The 22345-nt window shown below is 26.7% G+C and overlaps 3 protein-coding genes across 6 annotated transcripts in view; 2 read left to right on the top strand and 1 right to left on the bottom strand.

Moving 5' to 3' along the window:
* LOC107997692 (ras-related protein Rap1) overlaps window positions 1-1320 on the top strand; it is a 33869-nt gene extending 32549 nt beyond the window's left edge. For all 4 annotated transcript variants that reach the window (XM_062077567.1, XM_062077565.1, XM_062077566.1 and 1 more), the window contains one exon: window positions 1016-1320. In XM_062077567.1, coding sequence (XP_061933551.1) covers window positions 1016-1105 — 90 coding nt within the window. In that variant the 3' untranslated portion in view covers window positions 1106-1320. The remainder of the gene's footprint in view (window positions 1-1015) is intronic.
* A 1100-nt stretch (window positions 1321-2420) lies between these two features.
* Window positions 2421-14351, bottom strand: LOC107993699 (carboxylesterase 5A). Its single transcript, XM_028664752.2, has 4 exons — window positions 13240-14351; window positions 10430-10703; window positions 5115-5224; window positions 2421-4058 (listed from the first exon to the last, which is right to left on the bottom strand). The coding sequence occupies exons 1-4, from the start codon at window positions 13393-13395 to the stop codon at window positions 2730-2732; spliced, it is 1869 nt and encodes a 622-aa protein (XP_028520553.2). The 5' UTR covers window positions 13396-14351; the 3' UTR covers window positions 2421-2729.
* Window positions 14352-16789: 2438 nt separating this feature from the next.
* The window catches only part of LOC107993710 (uncharacterized), a 54633-nt gene continuing 49077 nt past the window's right edge, over window positions 16790-22345 (top strand). The window contains exon 1 of the mRNA XM_028664761.2: window positions 16790-18269. Coding sequence (XP_028520562.1) covers window positions 18188-18269 — 82 coding nt within the window. The 5' untranslated portion in view covers window positions 16790-18187. The remainder of the gene's footprint in view (window positions 18270-22345) is intronic.

A 22345-nucleotide genomic window follows, 5' to 3' on the forward strand; every position in this document is an offset into this window, starting at 1 on the left:
ATTATTATATGAAATTATTTTAAAATCATCACATTAATAAATTAATCTTTAAACTTTTGATGTTTCCTTTCTTCCTGAAGAAAGTCTAGAAAACTTTCTAAAGATTTCACAGTAAATTATATTTCAATCAGTTCTGAATAACTTCTCCTTTCTTGAAGAATTTATATATTTGTATTTGATTATGAAATAACTTTTGTCTTGTTTCATCTGAAACTGCAAATTAGTTATATAATTAGAAGCATGATTCTTTTGGTCTTCCTCGAAACTAAATATATTATATATGATTTTATTTGTTATAAATATAAAAAAAAATGATTAATGATTAAGAAGAAAGTAAATTTGAACTTAAATAAATAATTTTTTAAAGAGATTAATTAAATAAATCTTCATAGAATATTTGAAATAAATTTTTATTTACATTTGTATCTGCAACTTGGAATTTAACAGAATTCAATACAGTATTTATTTTTTATATCTTTCCGTTACACACACATACATTTGAAGCATTTTCATTTCATTCTATTATTAATTACATATGATTTTGATTTAATATAAATAAATTATTTCCAGAAATAGTAACTTTTTGTACTATCATAGCTAAAATAGAGACTAGTTTTTATCTCATCAATAGATATAAAAAACATAAATAATTCATAAACAATAGTTTCTAAAATAATTTGATAAATTCTGTTTATACATCTGTTGCAATTCATTTTTATGCATAAAATCTAAATCTTTTTGAATTAATTGAGTTACTATTTTTGTTCACATTGTTCACATATTTTATTAAATAACCAATTACTTTTTTTAATAAATCATAATAGTATTATATAATCAAGTATTTAAATTTGAATTTAGCATTTAATCACTTTCAATATTGGCTTAATGTTTAAAAAAATCTATTGTTATAATTATTATTAGCAAAATAGAAATAAAATTTTATTACAGCAGCAATTTAAAGTCATTCATGATAATATATCATACATCAATCAATAAAAACTTATTTCTGTTACAGATTTTCTATGACCTGGTACGACAAATAAACAAAAAATCACCAGAGAAGAAGATGAAGCAGAAAAAGAAATCGCTGTGCCTACTTCTGTAAGGTAGATCTAGCAGAAGCCTGTACTCTCCTGCATGAATAAATTCACAGAAAAAGGAAATAAATTAACTAATAACCAGCAACAAGTCCGGATACAACCAACAGATGATACAGGGGTTCAGGTGACCACGGAGAAAACTAAAGCTAGCTGACAAGGAGGGGGCTGACGGAATTATAAATAAATAAACGAAAAAAGGAAAGATACACACAAGAAGAAATCGCAAAATATCAAGGAGAGGAAAAAAAGTATAGAAGATGAAGATGACAATGAGAGGCAAAGAAAAAAGTATGAAAGAATCAAAGAATGAAAAAGAAAGTTGGAAAAATAAAACAGAGAATTAGAGAGAGGGGAGGATATAAACAGCGAGTAAAAAATATAAAAAAAAAGGACTAATAATGTTGTACATACGTTGGTCCCGGGGTGGTTCGTGTGCACGCGCAAATACAGAGGCGCACAAAGAATTTTTAGTGTTAACGAGACCCCGCGACGTCAGTTATCATTATAGTAGAAGTTTTGCATTAAAGAAAAAAACAAGAAAAAAAAGGAGAGACAAGAAAGAAAAACAAATATGGATGAAAAATAAAATATGATTAAGTAATGATTGTATATATATTTATATATTTATATAAAAATATATAAATGTATATATACATATTAGGAAAAAAGAATGAAAAAAGAAAAGAAAAATGTTTGGACGTGCGCGTGCGCAGGCCACCAGCCCCCATGCATCGCCCGCCGCGCACCTCTCTTATATATATATTTATATATATATATATATATATATCTTTTATATATATATATATATATGTATATATATATATAAGATTATATATATATATAAAATAATTATACATAGACGGTACACATACACACAATGAAGAAAAAACACACAGACAGACAGACATACACACGAATGATTATTATTACTATTATTATTATTATTAATTATTATTATCGAAGCATCAAAATATTCATAAGTTATCAATCGTTTGTTTCTCGAACAATATATGTTTTTTCTATATCTCTCCGTATTAAAGCAAATAATAAAAAATCTCTCAGTGAATGTTAAGAAAAAGATAAAAAAGACTAAACAAAGTAAAAAGCCCAGGCTCTCTGGTTCTCCTCCTCATTATTACATCCAAAACACCTCATTTTTTCCTCCTCTTTTTTTATGATTTAAGTTCACATTTAAGCCATTTAAAATTTAATTTTTGCAATAAATATTGTTCGAAGCGTACAAATTAATTAGTTTGGAACTTTATGAATATATACCATTTGTCTTCTCAATTTCTCAATATCTCTTTTAACGTCGATCTATCTTTTTTTACCTCTATAATTTATATAAAATGTTAAGCGATATTCATTCGTCTATATTTTCTTATTTAGGTCTCTTTCATGTATCCATCGCTTGCTATGAAGACAATTCAAGTTAATTGAAATTAGGAACCACGATAATATAGCCAATTAAACATGATTAAGCACAAAATGGAATTTTATTGAAGCAAGAATAAATTGTATTACAATTCGTCATCTCAAGAAGTTTAAACAAACCAGAATGCCCTATATCTGTTTGTACAAAAGAAAGTGCAAAAAGTATATCCAAAGGAAAATAATTCATACCATTAATTATAATTCTATGTACCAAAACATTATGACAAGAGCAAAACCACTCAAAACAACCTCATAAGAAGCTTTCCTCAATACAATAGATTGGCTGGTTATATTACAACAATTATTCCTTGCCTCTTCAAGAACCATCGGATAATATTCGTTCCAGAAAGCCAATGCTTTGTAATCAATTGCATTGGAATTGCTCATATCGATATTCCTATCGATAATCAAGATTCCAGGCTCTTCCTCAGTGTATGATTCCCATTTAACATTACTCAGGGATGGATTGCCAACCCTGGCAAAACTAGCCAACATCGTCATCATCACGTCAGCCATTTTTTTGTCAGCGAAGTTCCATTGAACAGGGCTGTTAACTAATAGGGGAAGTCCCCAGACAAATGGTAGCTCAAACATGTGGGGAACACCAGCCCATTCAGGCACATCTTTAATGATAGATTGTGTCTTGGGCCTATAGTCAAATCTATAAACGAATGCCAACTTCTCCTTGGATACCTTATCAGCTAACAGAGTAAGGCCAGCTGCAAAATTTTTCTCCGTTTGCAAGTCCAAGTATCTATCCCGAAGCACACCTTGATCCTTGCTCGGCGGATGAGGTTTATAAAAAAATAATACCGCCTCGGCGACCATTTCTGGCTTCAGGTCGCAGGTACTATTGTCTTCCGGGCTCTGGACCAATGATACAAATTCGTCAGTGATTAGCATCTCGAACTTGTTAAACGAAAGTTTACCATCTGCGTTCTCCTTGCTTAGGGACTCTATGTAAGCCAATGCCTGTTCATTATTCGTATAACCAACGAGTAGAGGAACAGAATTCAAAGTGCCACTGTCTAATGCATCCCTCGGATGCATAGATAGAAACGGTTCTGTGGAGTTATTAGTTGTATAATCAACGATAGGACCCCACGTTTCTATTTCTGAGGATTCACGGACCAGGATGTTTACGTCTACTCGACGAAGACACTCCATCAAAGCTGATGTGGGTTGTCGATAACAACCAAATTTTTCGGCGATGATATCAACCACCGGTAATTCCGTTTGTGGTAAACCCACAGAGCTTACTGCGTCTCCGCTCATGGCAATGGCCTTGGAGAATTTACCTCTGCTCAGAGGACTAACCAGGTGCAAACCTACACTTATGGCACCAGAACTATGGCCATATATTATCACATTGGATGGAGAACCACCAAAATTCTTGATCTTCTTCTGAATCCAGTCCAGTGCTGCTATTTGATCGAACATGCCATAATTACCTGGAGCCTCTGCGTCCGTGGTTGTGAAGAAACCAAGGATATTGAGACGATAAGCCACCGTGACCACCATGATCTGAAAAAGATCAATTAAATCGTTAGCGTGTTAGAATTAGAGATTACAAAGAATTTTTTTGAGAAGATGAGCGAGAGGCAATATTGTTAATGGATAGATTAAGAGTTTTCGAAGTTACATGTTCCTTCTTAGAGGGGTTAGGATCTTTAACTGCGAAAGATTGCGGTTTATATTTTCTGAATCAATTTTTTCTTTTTTTCAACTTTCTGTAGATCAGATATTTGAAGAAAAAGGAGCTTTGAGAGATTAGGAACGTGTGAATGTTAAGTTACGAGTTAATCTATATGATTCATTCTGCTTTAAATAATATGTTAGATAGGAAGATGTTTATAAGGTAGATTATTAATATTGTCTATATAAGATTTTCTATTATAACGTCGTTTTTACATTGCTTTGTAAGACTATAAATGAATTAGTAGTGTTAGATATGTTCTTATAATATAGTTAGATTATGAGGTCTCTTGTATTACTGTATAATATATCGTTGTATGTTTCTATAACAATTTTTAAGAATCGTTAAACGTGTTCCCTCAACAATGAATTCAACGTTAATGTTTTCTTGGCCGTTGTTCCTGAATTAACATTTACAGCGTTACCTAAGGTATGCATCATAGATGGACCGTTGTCTGTGCGATTCCAAAGGTTAAATTTACTTTGGATTAGCTAAAGCACGCAAGAAACATCCTAATTTCGTTCGATTTTCTGTCGACTTTCATCGTTAGCTCCGATTGATTCACGATTTGAAATTCTTTTCCTTTATGTACAGAATTATAAGGTCAAAATATCATTTGCTAATCATAAAACGTGATCTTCCAATGTAAAAAATAATAAAACCAAGCTTGTTAAATAATATTTGCAAAATGTAAAAAAATCACAGTCACATTTCCTTTTTATTATAAATTAATTTAAATTTAGATTTTTTATTCTAGATAATTAAAAATATGTAATTTTATAACTGTTTGTTATATTTTTAACCATTTTTGAAATCGAGTTATGTAATAAGTGAAAATTATAATTTTAAAAACTTTTTAGCATTTAATATGTTAAGTAACTTACTTTATGTTTGTTAACGAAAAATGATGCATCCCATATAGCTGGAGTGCCAGTGTTAAAATCACCACCATGAAACCACACCATAACAGGCCATCCATCGTCTGGTCTGTTACCTATAGGAATCAAAATCTATATAATATAAAATATTTACAACACAATGCGATTTACTTATTTAAATAATATTGAATGATAACGATTTACATTTCCAAACTTCTGTATAATTTAAAATTAAAAAGACTTAATGCGTTTCCCATTTTATTACTTGTTAATTGTAAACCATAGTTATTTATTATTATTTTATAAAATTCTTTTATTATTTATTGTTTCAAGAAGCAATTAACAAAGTGGGAGAAAAAAAATAGTTGTTAAAAGTTGTTAATGATATTTCATGACATTTCTGAGGAATTCACAACATTCATAAAATTCTGAAGATGTTGAAAAACGCGTGCGTGATCACAAGTATGCATTCTCATTTTCGTCAAACTGGAGAATCGTGACAAAATTTGCATATCATCATTCTTTCAGCAATGATCTATTGTAAATGGTTACAATCATTACAATGACCAAATTTTTAGAAAGTAATGAAGATTATTAATATTTAAAATAAGAAATAAAATTATAATTATTGTAGAATAGAAGTTTATATTTAAAAGATATAAGAAATTGGACAATAATAGAATAAGTTAAATATATAGCAATAATTCAAAAATATAATTGAAATGATTCAAATGATTAACTATATTAAAAATCTTTATCGAAGTCATTAATAAAAACTTGAGAAATATTGAAAAACTTCGTAAAATATTTAAAGAACAAATTTCTAAAGAACTTATCTAATATTACAATTAATTCTCTCTACTTATATAATTATTAATATCGACGTCCTATAACAGAAAATTAGAATCCTAAAATCAATATAATTAAATTAACAATTCAAAAAGTTCAAAAAAAAAATCTATATTGGCGAAATATTAATTATGATGCATTTAATAATTATATATATATATAATATTAAATTGAAAAGCTGAAAAACTTTCGTGAAATAGTATCAGTTGAAAGGTACAAAGCCCATCTGGCTATCGTTTGAATAATTAATTTCGGCGATTTCTTCCAACGGGCTGTATAACATGTGGCGTGTGGTCGGTTTTTGAAGCGTGCCAAGGTCGAGGAAAATTCAGGCCATTGCTCGGTAGGATAAAACTTTAGATGATACGATAAGTATAAGTAGACGATAGAAGTTTAGAAGTTTGGCTTGGTTATCTTCGTTATCGTGCTCCCTATGATGGTGTCTGAATTGTCCAAGAATAACCTTTCTTCGGGATACAACTTTGCCACAACGATTCATTAGACGCTTATCGCGATTGCACATGGCACGAATCTTTTTCTAACAAAAGTCTACAAGTCGGGTTAATTGTTTGGACGAAAGAATTGATTATTAATTATAAGCTTTCGATTACATAGGTCAGGAGAAGATATTTTATAAGAATGAATTTAAAATTTAATGATTTAAGAAGATAAACTACAGATGTAAGAGAATAGTGAAATTTTATTGAACAGGATTCATGGAAAATATTTGCATGTTTGTTTGGAAGTGATTATGTAAATGTTTTTAAATAATTGTTCAAAAATTAGACGTTAATTATTCAGGTAAGTTGGTGAAAAATGAGATAAATGAAATAAGAAAGAGAAGGATGTAAAACAAAAGATGCTGTAATCAGAAATGGTATAATTGTTGAAAAATAAAAATACTTAAATAGTTTAATTATATATTTTCTAAACATAAATCTATATCCTCAAATTTAAAAAAAATATAAAACATTCTACAATGCACAATATAAAGTTTAAAAATAAAGACAATTCATGCACATCATATAACTCAATTTTAAAGATATTTATTCAATATTTTATCTATAAAGTTTAATTAAGTATCTAAATATGATTTAAAATTTTTTAAGTATTATCTAAACATATTAAAAAAAAAGTAGCAATTTTATAATACTTATAAAATCTTGGTAATTTTTTTTATTTTAAAACTTCATAAAAATAGTAGCTTTAATAAAAAAAGTAAATATGAAAATAAATAATGAGTTTTAATTTTGATTCTAAATCTATTTAAAAATGTCATTTATTATATATCTTTTTTGTTCGAAAGTTCATAAGAAATTAATTTATTTAACAAATTTATGTAAAATTTTGGTAATTAAAAAAAAATTTTTTAAAAAAATATACCGATTTGAAAGATTTGATTACAATGGCAGAAGGGGCAAAGGGTTAGGACAGAGTGACGGGGATGGTTTCGTGACCGGCCTCAACAGTATCTTAACATCTCGACCAACTCTAAAAGATCGCGTGCTATGACGTGCGCCAGTTACTGTTACTCTTGTTCCTTGTTTCTATATCGACCGGAGTTAGCTTTGTGGAATCGACACGATTTCCCGATTTACCGGTTGTCCCCTATCCAATTTTCTCTTTTTTTGAATCTACTATATTACCTGATATATTTCTTGTACGTGTTTATTTCTTCTTAGAAATTTTACAAGGTGACTTGAAAATTATATACTTTTTTATTTTAAGAAGTAAAATATTATTTTAAAAAATAGTTAATATAAATTTGGAAAATGTTAAGTAAGTAGAATCATTACAAATTAAATTTTATAGAAAATAATCTGAAATTATTATCATTTTGAATGCTACGAAAGATCACAAATTGATTTAAATTGTGTTGATTGATAGTTTGTAATTGAAATTCTATAATAGACATATATATTATTAGGATTCATCATTGAATCATTCTATATAATATTTTATAATATAAAAATTACATTAAGATCTCGGATTTTAGATATAAATTTTTTCTGTTACAAGAAAATACATAAATAAGTTTATCTCGATAATAATTATAAATTTAATTTTATATTTTGAATTTATATTAATTTACATATAAACCTAAAATTATTTTTTTAAATTTATATAATATATAATTATAAAAATTTTGTATAACCTAAAATTACTTTCTAAATTATTGTCTATTTGTTAGAATTTTTGAATAATCAAATTGAGGAATCTACATATGATTTAGTATGTTCCTAACCTTTTCATTTTATAGATGGAAAGAATGAAATATTTCGTAAATTGACCCTTTTATTAGCAATAAGTATTATCATAAACCTGTCCTATGTGATTGATCGATATGATTTACACTTCCATATATATGTTTCCTTCTCGTTAATAAATCTTCATAAGCAATCTTATAATTTTTATTTTCTACATCTACTGTATATATCTATTATTCAAATAAAATTTTTCATATCTTTATCAGTTTCTTACAGTTATAATTTTTACTTTTTTTTTTCCATACTTTATAACGAAACTATATTAACAAAAAAATCATATTCAACATCCTCGACTTATATTTATAAAAATATCAAAATGATAATCTCAGAAGCAAACTATATCAAAGATTTCCTTAAACTACATGAAATTATAGTGTTCAAATTTTCTGGCCTGATACTTATTCTATATTACACTTAATTTCGATAATGATTGTCGAGATATAATTCATCAAAATATCGTATCAGAAGTATATATATATATATATATATATATATAATATATGTCACTTAGGTCGTAATCTATCCCAAGTAAATATTATTAATAAAATAAAAATTCAATTTCCACTTACATTATTTATTTTTATACTGTAAAAATTTAAAGTTTAACAAGAATAAGACATAAAATGTAAATATAAATAAATATAAACGGAAATGTTAAAAGTTTTTAAAAAAAATATATATTTTTAATGAATAATGTCATATTATTATATATTTTGAAAGAGGTTAGGTTACAGATCGCGACTTCTGAAAGTTCCGAACTTTGTGATTTACGAACACCATAGTAAATCTGACATTCGAAATTAGCTAAAAATGATGCTTGTAATGCCGCTATTAGCCTAGTCCTTAACCGACATCCAAGAACTACGAGATTTACATATCGTCGACACGCAGATCGTTGCATTTATTGTCAATTGAGAAATTGAAACGGGAAAAGTTATAGTCATGATAAGTCATGATAAGTTTTTTACATAAAATATTCAAAAAGAATATAATAAAATATACACAAATAAAAATTATAGTTAAAATATAACAATATTATTGCGCCAAAATATTGCAGAGAGCAAGAATATATTTTCTAAATAAACAATAGGATTAGAAAGATAGATGAAATGAGAGTAATTTACCTTGATAGATTTGAATATTTATTGATTTTAATTAAGCTATAACTGAAATCTAAAATATTTATAAGAATTCCTGATCAAATTCTATAATACTACTAAATTCTTTTATTTTTTTTATTTAAATAAGAAACATTTAATCTTTTAATCTTTTAATTATCAAATAACCTCAAACATAAGATAATTTGCATTAGTCCAATTTTGACAATTCAATTTGTTATAAACTAAATTATATATACATACAATGTTATTAATTTTCCACATGAATTTGGAAAAAAACAGAAATAATTTTCTTCAGTCCTTGATGATGTTCTAATCACAAGTTTTCTTCGACACGAGGCATTCAAGTCACACTATCTTTTTGTACGATATATCGATAAATTAAGAAATAAATGGATGTAGATGATTATTGTCATTGCGTGTTGTTCGCACGAGAAAAAACGATCACGTGTTGAATATCAAAAATCTCAGATTTTGTCTGATATTAACAACATTATGTATTACGATTACGCGCAACTTTAAGTTGAACAAAATAATGAACGTGATTTGTTTTTTAATAATGCTACATTGCTGGTTAATGAGGAGTAACTAACTGTAACTAATTTAAAATGTTATAATAACTGATTATTTGAAATGAAAGGTGAAGTAAATTGATTGTCTTTCAGTTTGTTAAACATGTTAAAAAATTATGAAAATTTTATATAGTTTATAATATTGAAATTATTTAAGAAGTATAAATCAAATTTTTTTTTAATTGAAATTGATTATTAAAATAAATAATTGGAAATAATTTATAATAAGAGTAAGAAATTTTAAATAAAATAGTTTTTATTGGAAATTAAATTGATATTAAGATTGCAAATAAGTAATTAAAAATATAGTGATTTTTATGAGTATATTTTTTTAAAAATAATTACACTATAAATCTTGATTTACGATTTATTTTTATATTATTCCTTTTATATTAATTTTATTATTTTTAAGAAAAAATTATTTTATTTCCGAAAAACTTTAATAATTACTTAGTAATTAAATTACTAGATTACTAGATAGTAACTTTATAGAAACTATTGGTAATTTTACTTACCATCAGGAGTGTAGATATTCAAATAGAGACAATCTTCGCTAACTCCAGGATCAAGTTGATCAGGTGGTAACAATCTTTTATAAAGTTTTTCATGGAGCTTCAAACGATTTGTCATTTGCTGGCAGGATGATGCAAATTGTGTTGCATTTCGTATACCATTCCATGATGGGAGCGGTTCGGTAACAGGAATAGTGAAACGTAATTTTCCTAACGGTGGCTGAGCATAAGGTATTCCTAAATATTGTATCACCTTTTGAGTAACACTTAAAAATACCTGCAATATAAATGAAGAAATAGTTTTTAATTTGTTTTGAAAAAAAAATTAAGTTTATTATTTTTATATTTTTAAAAAGAGAATTTTTTAAATCTCAAAAATTAGAGCAGTCGTCAAATAAAAATTTCTTTAAGAAGAAAATGATATTAGATATTCAAACTTTTATCAAATAACTGTTTTAAGAATATAAAAAGAAATAATTCACGTTATTTCACATTAATTACTGATATTATGACTTTTAAGGAAAAACTGAATATTTCTTGATGAAACATGAATTTACATGTGACAAATTATTCTTCCATATGTAGTGAAAAATAATTGTGCCTAGTCTGCAATCAAAACTTCAAACTACTTAAACTTAACATCAGGTTCGAGCACAATACAATCGTGGATTCATTTTTTAAAGGTAATCAAAATTACATTACTCATAGTTCACGTAACTTGTGATTTTTATCGAAGCTATATTACGATTTCTTATCGCATAAAATAAAATTGCAAAGATTGATACTTTTATGGAAAATTTTTAACTTAATTTCAAATTTTATTTATGAATATATCTTAAATTTATAGTCACGATACTATCGTTACTTTAATATAAATTAATTTTTTTTTGTATTTTTTTATACACATTACTTTTGAAAAATGTATATATCAATTATAATTCTATTAATTAGAATGATTTTTTTGAATTGATAAATAGATAATTTAAATTAATGAAACAATTATATGCAGAACAAATGCTAATCTAATCTAATTGATTATTTCTGATAAATCGAATATAGTTGTCGAATATAGTTGCCGAATATAGTTAATTATACTGTATAATAAGACATATATTTAATTAATCCAAATATATTTGCTAATTAAAAGATATTAAAAAGATAAAATCATTTATAAAATATTCTATTTAAAAAATAAATGTAAATTTAGTACTAGTTTATAGAATATATAATTCATAAAAAGTAATAGTTTTTTTAGGAAGAAAGGAATATGTGATTGCATGAGATTGAAATATCATAAATTCAAAAAATTTTTTCTTCTATTTTCCTGAAATTTCATAATTGCACGAATTTCGCAAAAATGAAAAAGGAAAAGGTAAAAAATAGTGTAGTATTAAAATTCATAAATGTTAAAAATTAGTATTCATTGTGCATATTATCTACATATATTTAGTTGAACAATTGAAACTTACGGTGCTCGCATGTAATTGTTACTCATGCGGTTAAAATGTCAAATACTTATTCAAATGCAGATTTTTCACTTTAATGTTTCTATATGGCACAATGATATATGAATTTCTGTCATATGGAGCTCGTTTGTTATGCAAAAATGATGATTAAAAAAAGCAGAAATGTAGTAATATAAATTATAATTTATCATAATTTTTATTATAAAAGATTTTTCAGATAAAAATTTACATGAAAAATTTAAGAGTGCTTGAAAGATATTTTTAAAATTTTTAAATTCTAAGAAAATAAATTATCGTAAAATAAAATCCACCTAGATTTCTGATTTTTAAAATCTAAAAAATTGTTTAAATTTAAGAAATTTAAAATCTAAAAAATCTCATCTTTTCAATAATAATAGTAATATTTAATTCTCGATTTAATTCTTCAATCTAAGCTTTGTAATAAACACTCCCATTTAAATAAATAATTATTTAATCAAAAATTTTTTCAAAGAAAAATAAAAGATAAAGAATTTCTTTTAATCTCTTCTCTAATACGAATATGAATATAATTATGAATATCTTCTATAAAAAAAATAGAAAATTTGAAAAAGATTATAATATTTTGTCTTTAATTAGTTTCAAATCTATAAAAATATTTTATAATGCATTAATCTAGTATAATGATTTTTATTATTTTAAAATTTCTTTCGATTAAAACAATAAATTAAGTTTTATCATTCTTTCCAAAAGAATCACCTAATATCTTCGTAATAAAACTTTCCATTCGATTTCCTAGCAAACACGTCAACTTAAATTATTTGTACAAATAAAACTTGATATATATATAAGTTCGGTAAATATTTCAGATTTATTTAATTCAATGCATCGAATCACATGGAAAAATATATATGTATGATAATTTTCTACTCGCTCGTGAATAATAAAAATTGACAATTTAATCTTTCTTCACAAAGAAATTCGTATAAAAAAGATATCTATTTTATCAACTTATCATTAATTCCTCTTATTTAAACTATTTTATAAAAACAACAAAATACTTCCAAAAAAAGAAAAAGAGAAATATAATATGCAATTTAATAGTTTTATATTTACAACGAAGAAATCGCATGCTTGTCCTACATTATTAGAAGCATAGACAACTTGTCGAATTATACATCATTACTATTACAAAATTTCAATGACGCAGCAATAGGTTTCTGGTTGGCGATTGTCACGAATCTACCGATAAAGATTTCAATCAGATTTATATACATGAATCATTTTCTGCTCGTTAACACAATGTATCAATGTTACAGGAACGAGGAAGAAAATCACGGAGTCTAAATCAGAATAAAATCGTCGCACCTCCTTGCCAACGACTGTTCCTTGCTCGGAGATCTCGACCACAGGTTGTTCACGGCCCAATCCCTGTCTTGCATGGGTCCTCTGAGAATTGGTGACCGGTAACACGGCAAAAAATCGCGGGAACAACGCGAAAAACAGCCACGCGGGACACTTCATTCTGCAGACTGACTGATTTGCCACGGAAACAATCGGCGGCTTTACTCTGGGGTCTCAGTTCAACCCTTGCGTGACTTCATTCGACCACCCGCGGCCAGTTTCTCCTCCTCAGCCTCGAGACCTGCGCTCTTTCACTTGCGGCTTTCTTGCGTCGTTCAAAGTCGCGTGTTAGCCATGGGTTCACCCCTTGTTGTTAGAACATTTGGTGTTTGGGGTGTTCGATGTTTTATGTTTAGAAAGGATTTGAATTTAGAGGAATGTAGGAAAAGAATTAGATGTATGTGAATTTAGATTTGTTTAGATTGATTTATCTTTTGGGCTATAAAATAATAATTAATATTTGTGGATATGATAAATGTTATTCAAAAAGCTAATATTATAATTTTAATTTGCATTCATAGTCTGAATTAATAATTGGTAGTCGTAATCTAAAATTAATCGAGTTAACTCCTTGGATAATCATGTTAGGTGGTAAGAATAGATTTGTGTACTTTATGGTTGTGCTGAATAGATTGGATGTTGATTTGGAATAGACTGAGATAATTTAGGAATAGATTATCATGAACGGAAATTGATTCTGTTTATTTCTAGATTGAGTGTTATAAACTAGCATGTAGAAATAGCATGTACAAATTTAATTTTATTAGTTTATTTTTAAAGTTTTAAAAGAAGGGAATAGATAAATTAATGTGTTGAATTTTGACATAGAATATATTTAAGAAATTCAATATGATAAATAATATTTTTTCGTTACTTTTACAAAGGTAATCATACCGATAATGTCTTTCGGAGAAATTCAATTAAGTTAGCCTATATTGGAAAATTTTATTTCATGTTTATTAATGTTTTACATAATAATATTTACATATTAATATCAATGCTTAAACATGCAAAAGCTGCACGAAATATTAACTTAAAATCAATTTTTGTAATTCTTTAATAAAAAAAAAAAATCAAATCAAATCTCATAAAACTATGCAAAATTTATTTATGAGCAAGAATGCGTGAAATGTTTATCGTAATCAAAAAAGAACAAAAATCAATGATATGTTGAATGAAAAGAGAAAGAACATAACAATCTTCATAAAATGTTGGTCGCTGAATCATGTCATGTTCATTTAACTTCGATTCGATTTATAATACCTAAAAACGAGGATTTCTTTATTAAATATTCTTTAATTTTCTTAAGTGAAACTTCAAGAATAGAATCGCTATTTTCAGACGTAAATTGTTAAAATGGATAAGATAAAGGAAAAGAGATGAAGAATAGAAAAAAATATGGATAAAATATCATCGAAAAGGTGGCTGTTAGCGTGACCGCAAAAATCAAAGGAACGAAGAGATAATGAGCGGGGGCATTAAGTAATATGCGCATCTAATATAGGTGAAAGGTGATATTATAGTTTGAATTGATGGCATCCAATTAAACCGATGAATTTAGGGTTGCAACCGAGTCAAAGATATGGAAAGAATAGACTATCGAACGTGACCTAAAATTTTATTATTAAGTCTCTATAACACTGGATGTTTTTCGATATCTATTTAATTTATATTTATTAAGTTCTTCAAATTACGTATCCATGTGTTTATCTTTTTTATCAATTTCATATATATCATATCTTTTTTTATTTTTTTATCTTTGTTATTTTCTATATTGTATTTCGTTATAATAATTATTATAGTATCAGATATCAAACTATTGATTAATATCCATTATCGGATTTTAATTTTCATAATTTTTTTTTATTTTATTTAAAAAATTTTTTAATAAAACGAAATATTATACCATTACTATTAATAATGATATATTTACATATATAGTTTAAAAATAATAAAATAATATATTTTTCCATCATTTTTATCATAATTTTGGTACATTTTATAAATTAAATTAAATTAATGTAATAAAAAAGATTAATTATTAGTATTTTCATTTAAATTCGAAATTTTTAGTATTCTGTATTTGTTTAATCTTAATCATAAATATGATATGATTAATTATGTTATTATTTCTATATTATTTAATTCTTGCTTATCTGAAAATGAATCAGAAAAATTAATATTATCCATTATAAAAATATTAGCAGAAATATTGCGTATGACAATATTTTTAAAGAATGATTTTCCCATTGTTTCTTGGTGAAACAAATCGACATGTATGTATGAATAGTAATTTTGTGAATATATTCATTAAGTGTCCTTGAAAATCGATATCAAGGGTCTTTCGCCTTTGTAGCGCCGTAACACGCTATCATTAAGATGCAATTTTCGCGTTACTGTGAAAAACTAATGTGATCTTGAACTTGATTTTTGTTTAAAATTTTTCATTGACTTAAAAACGTAATTATTTATAAAAAAATTACAATTATTTAGTTTATTTACTGCTAATAAATTCATATATATATTTCCAAGTTGCAGACTTTTTTATATGAATTTTAGATCTATATTTAAACAATATTAACAATGTTTATAGAAATGGAATTTCTCAGATTTCTTGATATTATTAATTATTAAATATTTGATTATTTCTATATAGTTTTTGTTAATTTGAATTTCGAATTTTAAATTTTAATCACGTGACTACAGAAATTCAATATTATTGAGCTTTGATGCCAGAATTTGTGAATTGTCAACCACGGATCGTAGAAAGTGAAGATTATTAACTTGTACTTAAAGGCTTAAAATCGATTATGCTTGATTTTAAAAAAATTCAAAATATTTTAACTTTGAAATTTCTAATTTGGAAATTTTTTATTTTTGAATCTTAAAATCTAATGTTGTTATGTTTAAATATTGTTTAAAAATAAACATGAATAGCAATAACAAATTATTCAATTAGAAAAAATTATTTCTTTATTTTTAATTAATTTTGATAGAGAAAGAAATTTTATCATTCATTTTTTTTAATAAAAATTATTTAATTCATTTGATTTGAGATCGTTGCGCCACATGTTACATTGATGAAGTTTTTATCAATCCCTTATGGTAAAAAGATCTCAGCACAATCGGTAACGAAGATGTATTCTTCAAAAATATTTAAATATTTTTTTTTATAACTCTTTAACAACAAATATTCAAATATATTAAAAGAAAATTATTAAAAATTATTATTATTTTCATAAACATATATGTTAATAATTTAAAATGAAACTTTTATATTTTGGACAATATTAAATATATGAATTGATAATACCAGAATATTATATTAATAAAAAAAGATTTTATAAAATATCATTATATGTTAGACTTTATTTGAATTCAACTTTATATAATACTATTTTTAAATTATGAGCGTCATGTTGAAATTTTCTAATTTCTCTCGCACATGCGCATTCAATGAAAATCTACAGTGGGGGAATAGACTTTAAACTCAGTGGGGGAAAATTACTGTTAGTCCATATACATCTTTCATTCGAATGTTTCGTATGTGCTTTCATAATCGCAATTCAGTATAAGTATTTATTTATTTAAAAATAATACAGATTATAGGTAATAATCGTTAAACAAATGTATATTGATATATATAATCGATATATGTTATATATTTTATAATATATTTGTCCTATATTCAAATCCTATATTCAATTCATTCGATTACTAATAATAGTAATTTTCAATATTGTCAAAATATCAATAAAAATACATGCAAAATAATTTTTATTGAATATTCTTAATTTCAATTGAATATTCTTATATTCAATAATATATAATTATAGTCTTTTATATTTTTTAAATATGATTAAATATTTTTTGTTATTAGAATTATTTATTTCGTTTGTTTCAATGAGATATTAAAAAAATTTGTAATTATAAAAAATTTATTAAATAGCTATATTATGACGGCATGTTGTCCAGAATATTTAGCGATTATTTTTTCATTACGAGATATTTGATTTCAACAAAATATAGATAAAATTCAGATTTATAAAATATAGATTTTCTATGAAATATACAAGTACGTATTTTTCCAAATTTTATTTATTTCTTTTCTATCTCTTTCAAAACAACTAATCACGATTATTCTAAAATTATTCAGATCAATTAACTTATAGAACTTCCACGAGCGACATCTTCTCTTTCGAATCTTAACGCATCAACTATGTAATTTCATATAAATATAAATATGTTTTTCAATAATTTCAGTTATGTATCACATGAAAAAACACATAAATCGAAAAAAGACAGAAAATAAAAAATAATAGCATCAACCAGGCAGGCATCGGTCCACCGTGAAGGGTTAAAAATACATATTCGATGGTCCTAATTCAATGACCAGCGGCGATTTACATGAACGGTGCTCGCCTTCGTCGAGGACAGTCGTTGCATTGAGCGACTCGCCGGCGACTAGAGCGGAGGAGCGCGCGAGAGAGCAAGCAAACAGTTTAGTGTATGGGTTGGTGGCGGCTGTTTGCCGATTCGTTGACTTGCCGGCACGGTCGGTCGGCTCGAGTCGAATGCTGCCACTCTCTCAGTCTGTCTCGCGACCGCGTGCTAAGGGGATGTCGTTTCTTCTCTCCCTTCTGTGAACCTAATTAACCAATTAACCAATCGTGTTTTGTTTGTTTTTCACGATTATTTAGTTTTTTGCGATATTGATGTATAACGGATAAATCGGTGGCGCGCGCACGCGAAATGTGACGTATTCAATGGATCGACAATCAGGATAGCACTCATAAAGACGATTCTGTGTTATCTTCCTTCTTTTCCATGGACCAGTGACAACAAGAAAGAATTGTTTGACGCTTTTGTGTGATTGTTTGCGGGGAAAATCGAGAGGATTTGATGTGACGAGATGGGCAGCGAGGCGGACACGGAGACCACGGCTACCAACGCCGTGGATTCGGATGGATCCGTTAGTTGGGAGGATTTTTTCGGTAAGTTAATTTGATACAATGTTTATACTTTATGTTTCTAAATAATTAGAGTTAGTTTATATATATGTTATATACGTAAACGTGAATATAATTTGTTTTATCTTCGTGAAGACAATATCTTATATATTCTTATGTTGATGTTATTTCATTAGATGAGGCTTCTGAATTGAAATAAAACAATAAAATAAAATATCAAGATCATGTTCTTAGATTTTTTTTTTCTTATGTTATTTCTTAAAGTTATAAATAAACAATGGTTTTCAGATTTCTACGATGTAACTCGATGTTGATTTCGCGCCAGTTTTTTATCACGAACACGTGTATAGTTATTATTAGGTTATATGTACATATTATTAGAAAAACATTGCAAATAGAATGTGTCTTTTATTAAAGAAACATAATATTTTAATTGAATTCCATATAATAAAGATGAAAATGACATATTTTGTCACTTTGTGTCGATAATAATTCACGAACGGTAGCGAAAAGAAAGCGCCAATCATGACGCTTGTAAACGATCGTCGCATGTTTATTGTCTCTAATGCAATCGCGCGTCTTGTTTCGAGTGGATAATTCGTCTCATTGTCGGAATGAGGGTAATGTGATATGATACATAAATACAGAATACATATAAAAGTAGAAAAAGAAATGTATTAATTATTGAATGCATTTTGACAAAATTAAATGTATTATGAGAATGTAAATTATGAGAAATCATAATTTGTACAATTGTAAAATTTATTTAGAATAGTTAATTAAAATACTATAACAAGATACATTAAATTGAAATATTTTTTTTCTATAATATAAAAAATCCAATATGATTCAGAATTTATCTTTCTTAAGATTTAAAAATATTAGAATTAGAGATAATATTAGATATAAAATAACTTTTAATATAAAGATAACAAATATAAATTTTACTACTTGATTTCAGGATTGGATACGTATATGAGTCAGTTATCTATTGTATTTTTCTTTTTTTTTACTTTTTTTAAAATTTTGATATAGGTTTTCATTATCTTTAATCTTTGTTGTTAAGACGAAGAAATGATTCATTTCTTAGAATTTCTTTAAGAATAAGAATAAGATATAATAGATAAATTTTTTTTTATAAAATGTTTTTAATTTAAAAACTAGTAAATATAAGATATTAATTTACAAAACGAAAAGAAAAATTGAGCATTGATTTCTTTGAATTGTAAAGTCAAAAATTCATACTTCATATTGATAACAGCTATTGCGGACATCGATATTATCAACAAAAATGACAAATATTAGTTCGATAAATTTAATAGCGATTCTTAAATTATATGTTCATTTTATTATTACCTAAAGAAATAAAAAAAGAAAGAAAATTTGTGTAATTACCAAAACAAAAATATGAATTGTGCGAATTAAAATTTTTTATCAATATTTTTTATCTTTTTAATTATATTTATTTTAAAAATCTATTTATAAATATAAAATATAATCTAATTTATTCATTAAAATGAATTTATATAATTTTAAGTAATCTGAAAAAAATTTCTTGAAACAGGTAATTTATAATAGATTTTTGTTTCTTTTTTATTTATATTAGTCAGTTTAAAGCAACTTGTAGTTTCGTTTTGTTCATTTTTTGATTTGTTATCTCGCATGCTATTAGTGTATAACGCGAATTGCATCGTAAACGGAATAAGAGAGAAACTATTAGAAAAAAGTATATTGATACCAATTAAGGATTTCCCCAAAAGAAACAGAGCGATAGTTAACATTACTACTTTCTATTTATAAAAAGCGAAAATAAATATTGCTCTGTTTTTTTCTCTTTTCTCCTTTCTTTATTTTATACACTTTTAACAATATTTTGATATTTAGTTTAAGTTTATAAAAAAAGAATAAAAAAAATTATAAATCTTGCCAAAATAGATCTTAGATTAATAAGATAATAAATGATTTCCATCATCTCAAATTTAATTTACCTTCATCGTAATATTTCCTTTGAATATAATAACTAAAATAAAATATAACTCATTTCAAATCAATTTTGACAAATCGAGCGAAATAATATATAATAGAGAGTATTGAAAAGAAAATTCAAATTTCCCGCCCTTTCTTTCAAACGTTCTAGATCTTAGTATCATTCGAAAAAAGATACAACAAAATTTAGAATAAAAGATTATCTCGTGAGATTTATCATCGCATAGAAATTTCTGAATTCTGCATCAATAAAGCACATCTTGCTATTCCTTTGCGAACGATAGTCGCGAAAAGGAGACGGCTACTCGCGAAACAAGTGTGGCGAACTTGAGGATGCGACGCAATGCAATGCACAAAAAACCACCGCTACCGGATGCAGCTTAGAGAGCGTCGATGCTTTCCTCGATTCGCTTATGTGTATGCGCGGATCTGTACCGCGTGCGCGTGCATATATGTGTTGCATATATTCTCGTCGTGTGCACACCGAAAAATCGAGCAACCGACTCTTTGTTCCGTCTGGATTTTTATAGGGCCGGTCTAGGTCCGAAACTGATTACGATTCGTCGAAATAATCGAATTGAATTGCTTAAGTTATTAACACGGTTTTCTTCTTTAACCTCTTCCACGACGGGATATAGAAATAAGAAACTTTTACTTTCTTCAAATTTCTTTGATCGTTAATTATTTTTAATAATTAATGTTCATTGACAAACATATTATTTATAACAAAAATATGTCTTTTGTAAGAATTATGTTACGGTTTGATATTATAGGATTTAGAACAAGTGTAGCAAACATGTATGAAATGAATCGCGTGTTTCGCTGATCGTTAATGCGGTTTCCACGAAACTGTCTTTGAAGTTTCTGAAATCTTATCCGCATAAAGCGGTGCACTTTGAAGTTTTTGCGAACTTAAATGTCAGCGGACGTTACACACACACATACATATATATATATATATATACGGTAAATTAGTAAAAGAAATTGTTTACTTGCGATCGTTATCACGTTTATTTTCACGTTTAATTTCTTTTTCTTTTTTGCACGACTACGTTTGTCATTGAATGTGAACCTCTTAATTAATCTTACAAGGTTATTGCACAAATCATCACTATCGCTTATAGTGACAGTTTTATTATAATCGCCTCAAAATAACTGTATCCTCGTAATTGGTAACATTCCTGTTACGAACGACTAGTTGATGAATAACATTCCAAGATGTGACACTTGGGTCACAATATCTACGGCCCTGTGCTCGTGTGGGCTTAGTAAAGCGTAGGCGTGTCATGCTCCTCCGACTGCATTTGTAACGCCAAGTGCCTGGCCGGCGAATATACTCGTAGGTGCATCTACAGGCTGATTCACATTATGTCCATTAATCCTGCATTTCAAAACAGATGAAGATAAGACGAAATATTATCTCTAATGCTTATTGCAGACTCATTTGTAACCGAGTATCAGTTTAAAGACCACAGTTTATCATTCCTTTATCGTACTTATATAGGCTGATTCATATTTTACTTATATAAAAGTGTATATTATATTATCTTCAAGATAGGAAAAACATTTGAAAGATATTTTAATAGTTTTACTAGATTTTTAATGGAATTACAGTGAGTACAATTTTGATGGTTCAAATTATTCTTTCCTCTTAAAATAAATTATAATTATAATCTGAAATTAGATATTTTGTTCTATTAATTTTATTAATCTTTTTCATCTGTACAATAAATTTAATTTTTATTTAAATTAATTTAAATTCTTTTGTTTCTCCTTTCTTAATAAACTACTTTAATCTAATCATTAAACATTATTATCATTAAACTTGAGAATTTTCATTTTTTTTCTTATCTTCCTTTAAAGGTAAATATACATTATATGTTTCCTTTTGTTTTCTCGTGACAATAATAAAAGTGACAATAAAAAGTCGAATTTAATTATACTTCTTCCTATACAACCGCTTTCATCTATAATCATAAAATGAGTGACATAGTAAGCACGTGTAATTTTGATATTACGCTCTTATTGCTTTGAAAGAGTTCTTTTAGAGAGATTTATCACACGTCGAGTATACCTGTTTTTCGTCATTGCTTGCATAGGACCATGTCACAGTA

This window comes from Apis cerana, linkage group LG7 (assembly GCF_029169275.1).
Source record: "Apis cerana isolate GH-2021 linkage group LG7, AcerK_1.0, whole genome shotgun sequence".
Taxonomy (NCBI): Eukaryota; Metazoa; Arthropoda; class Insecta; order Hymenoptera; family Apidae; genus Apis; species Apis cerana.

Bases quoted from the DNA above. Each gene is read 5' to 3' on its own strand.
- LOC107993699 (XM_028664752.2), bottom strand. From the start codon at position 13,395: ATGAAGTGTCCCGCGTGGCTGTTTTTCGCGTTGTTCCCGCGATTTTTT. The intron at 10,704-13,239 runs GTGCGACGATTT...TTTATATTGCAG, and splicing joins GAACAGTCGTTGGCAAGGAG to GTATTTTTAAGTGTTACTCA. The intron at 4,059-5,114 runs GTAAGTTACTTA...GATCTTTTTCAG, and splicing joins TTTTCGTTAACAAACATAAA to ATCATGGTGGTCACGGTGGC.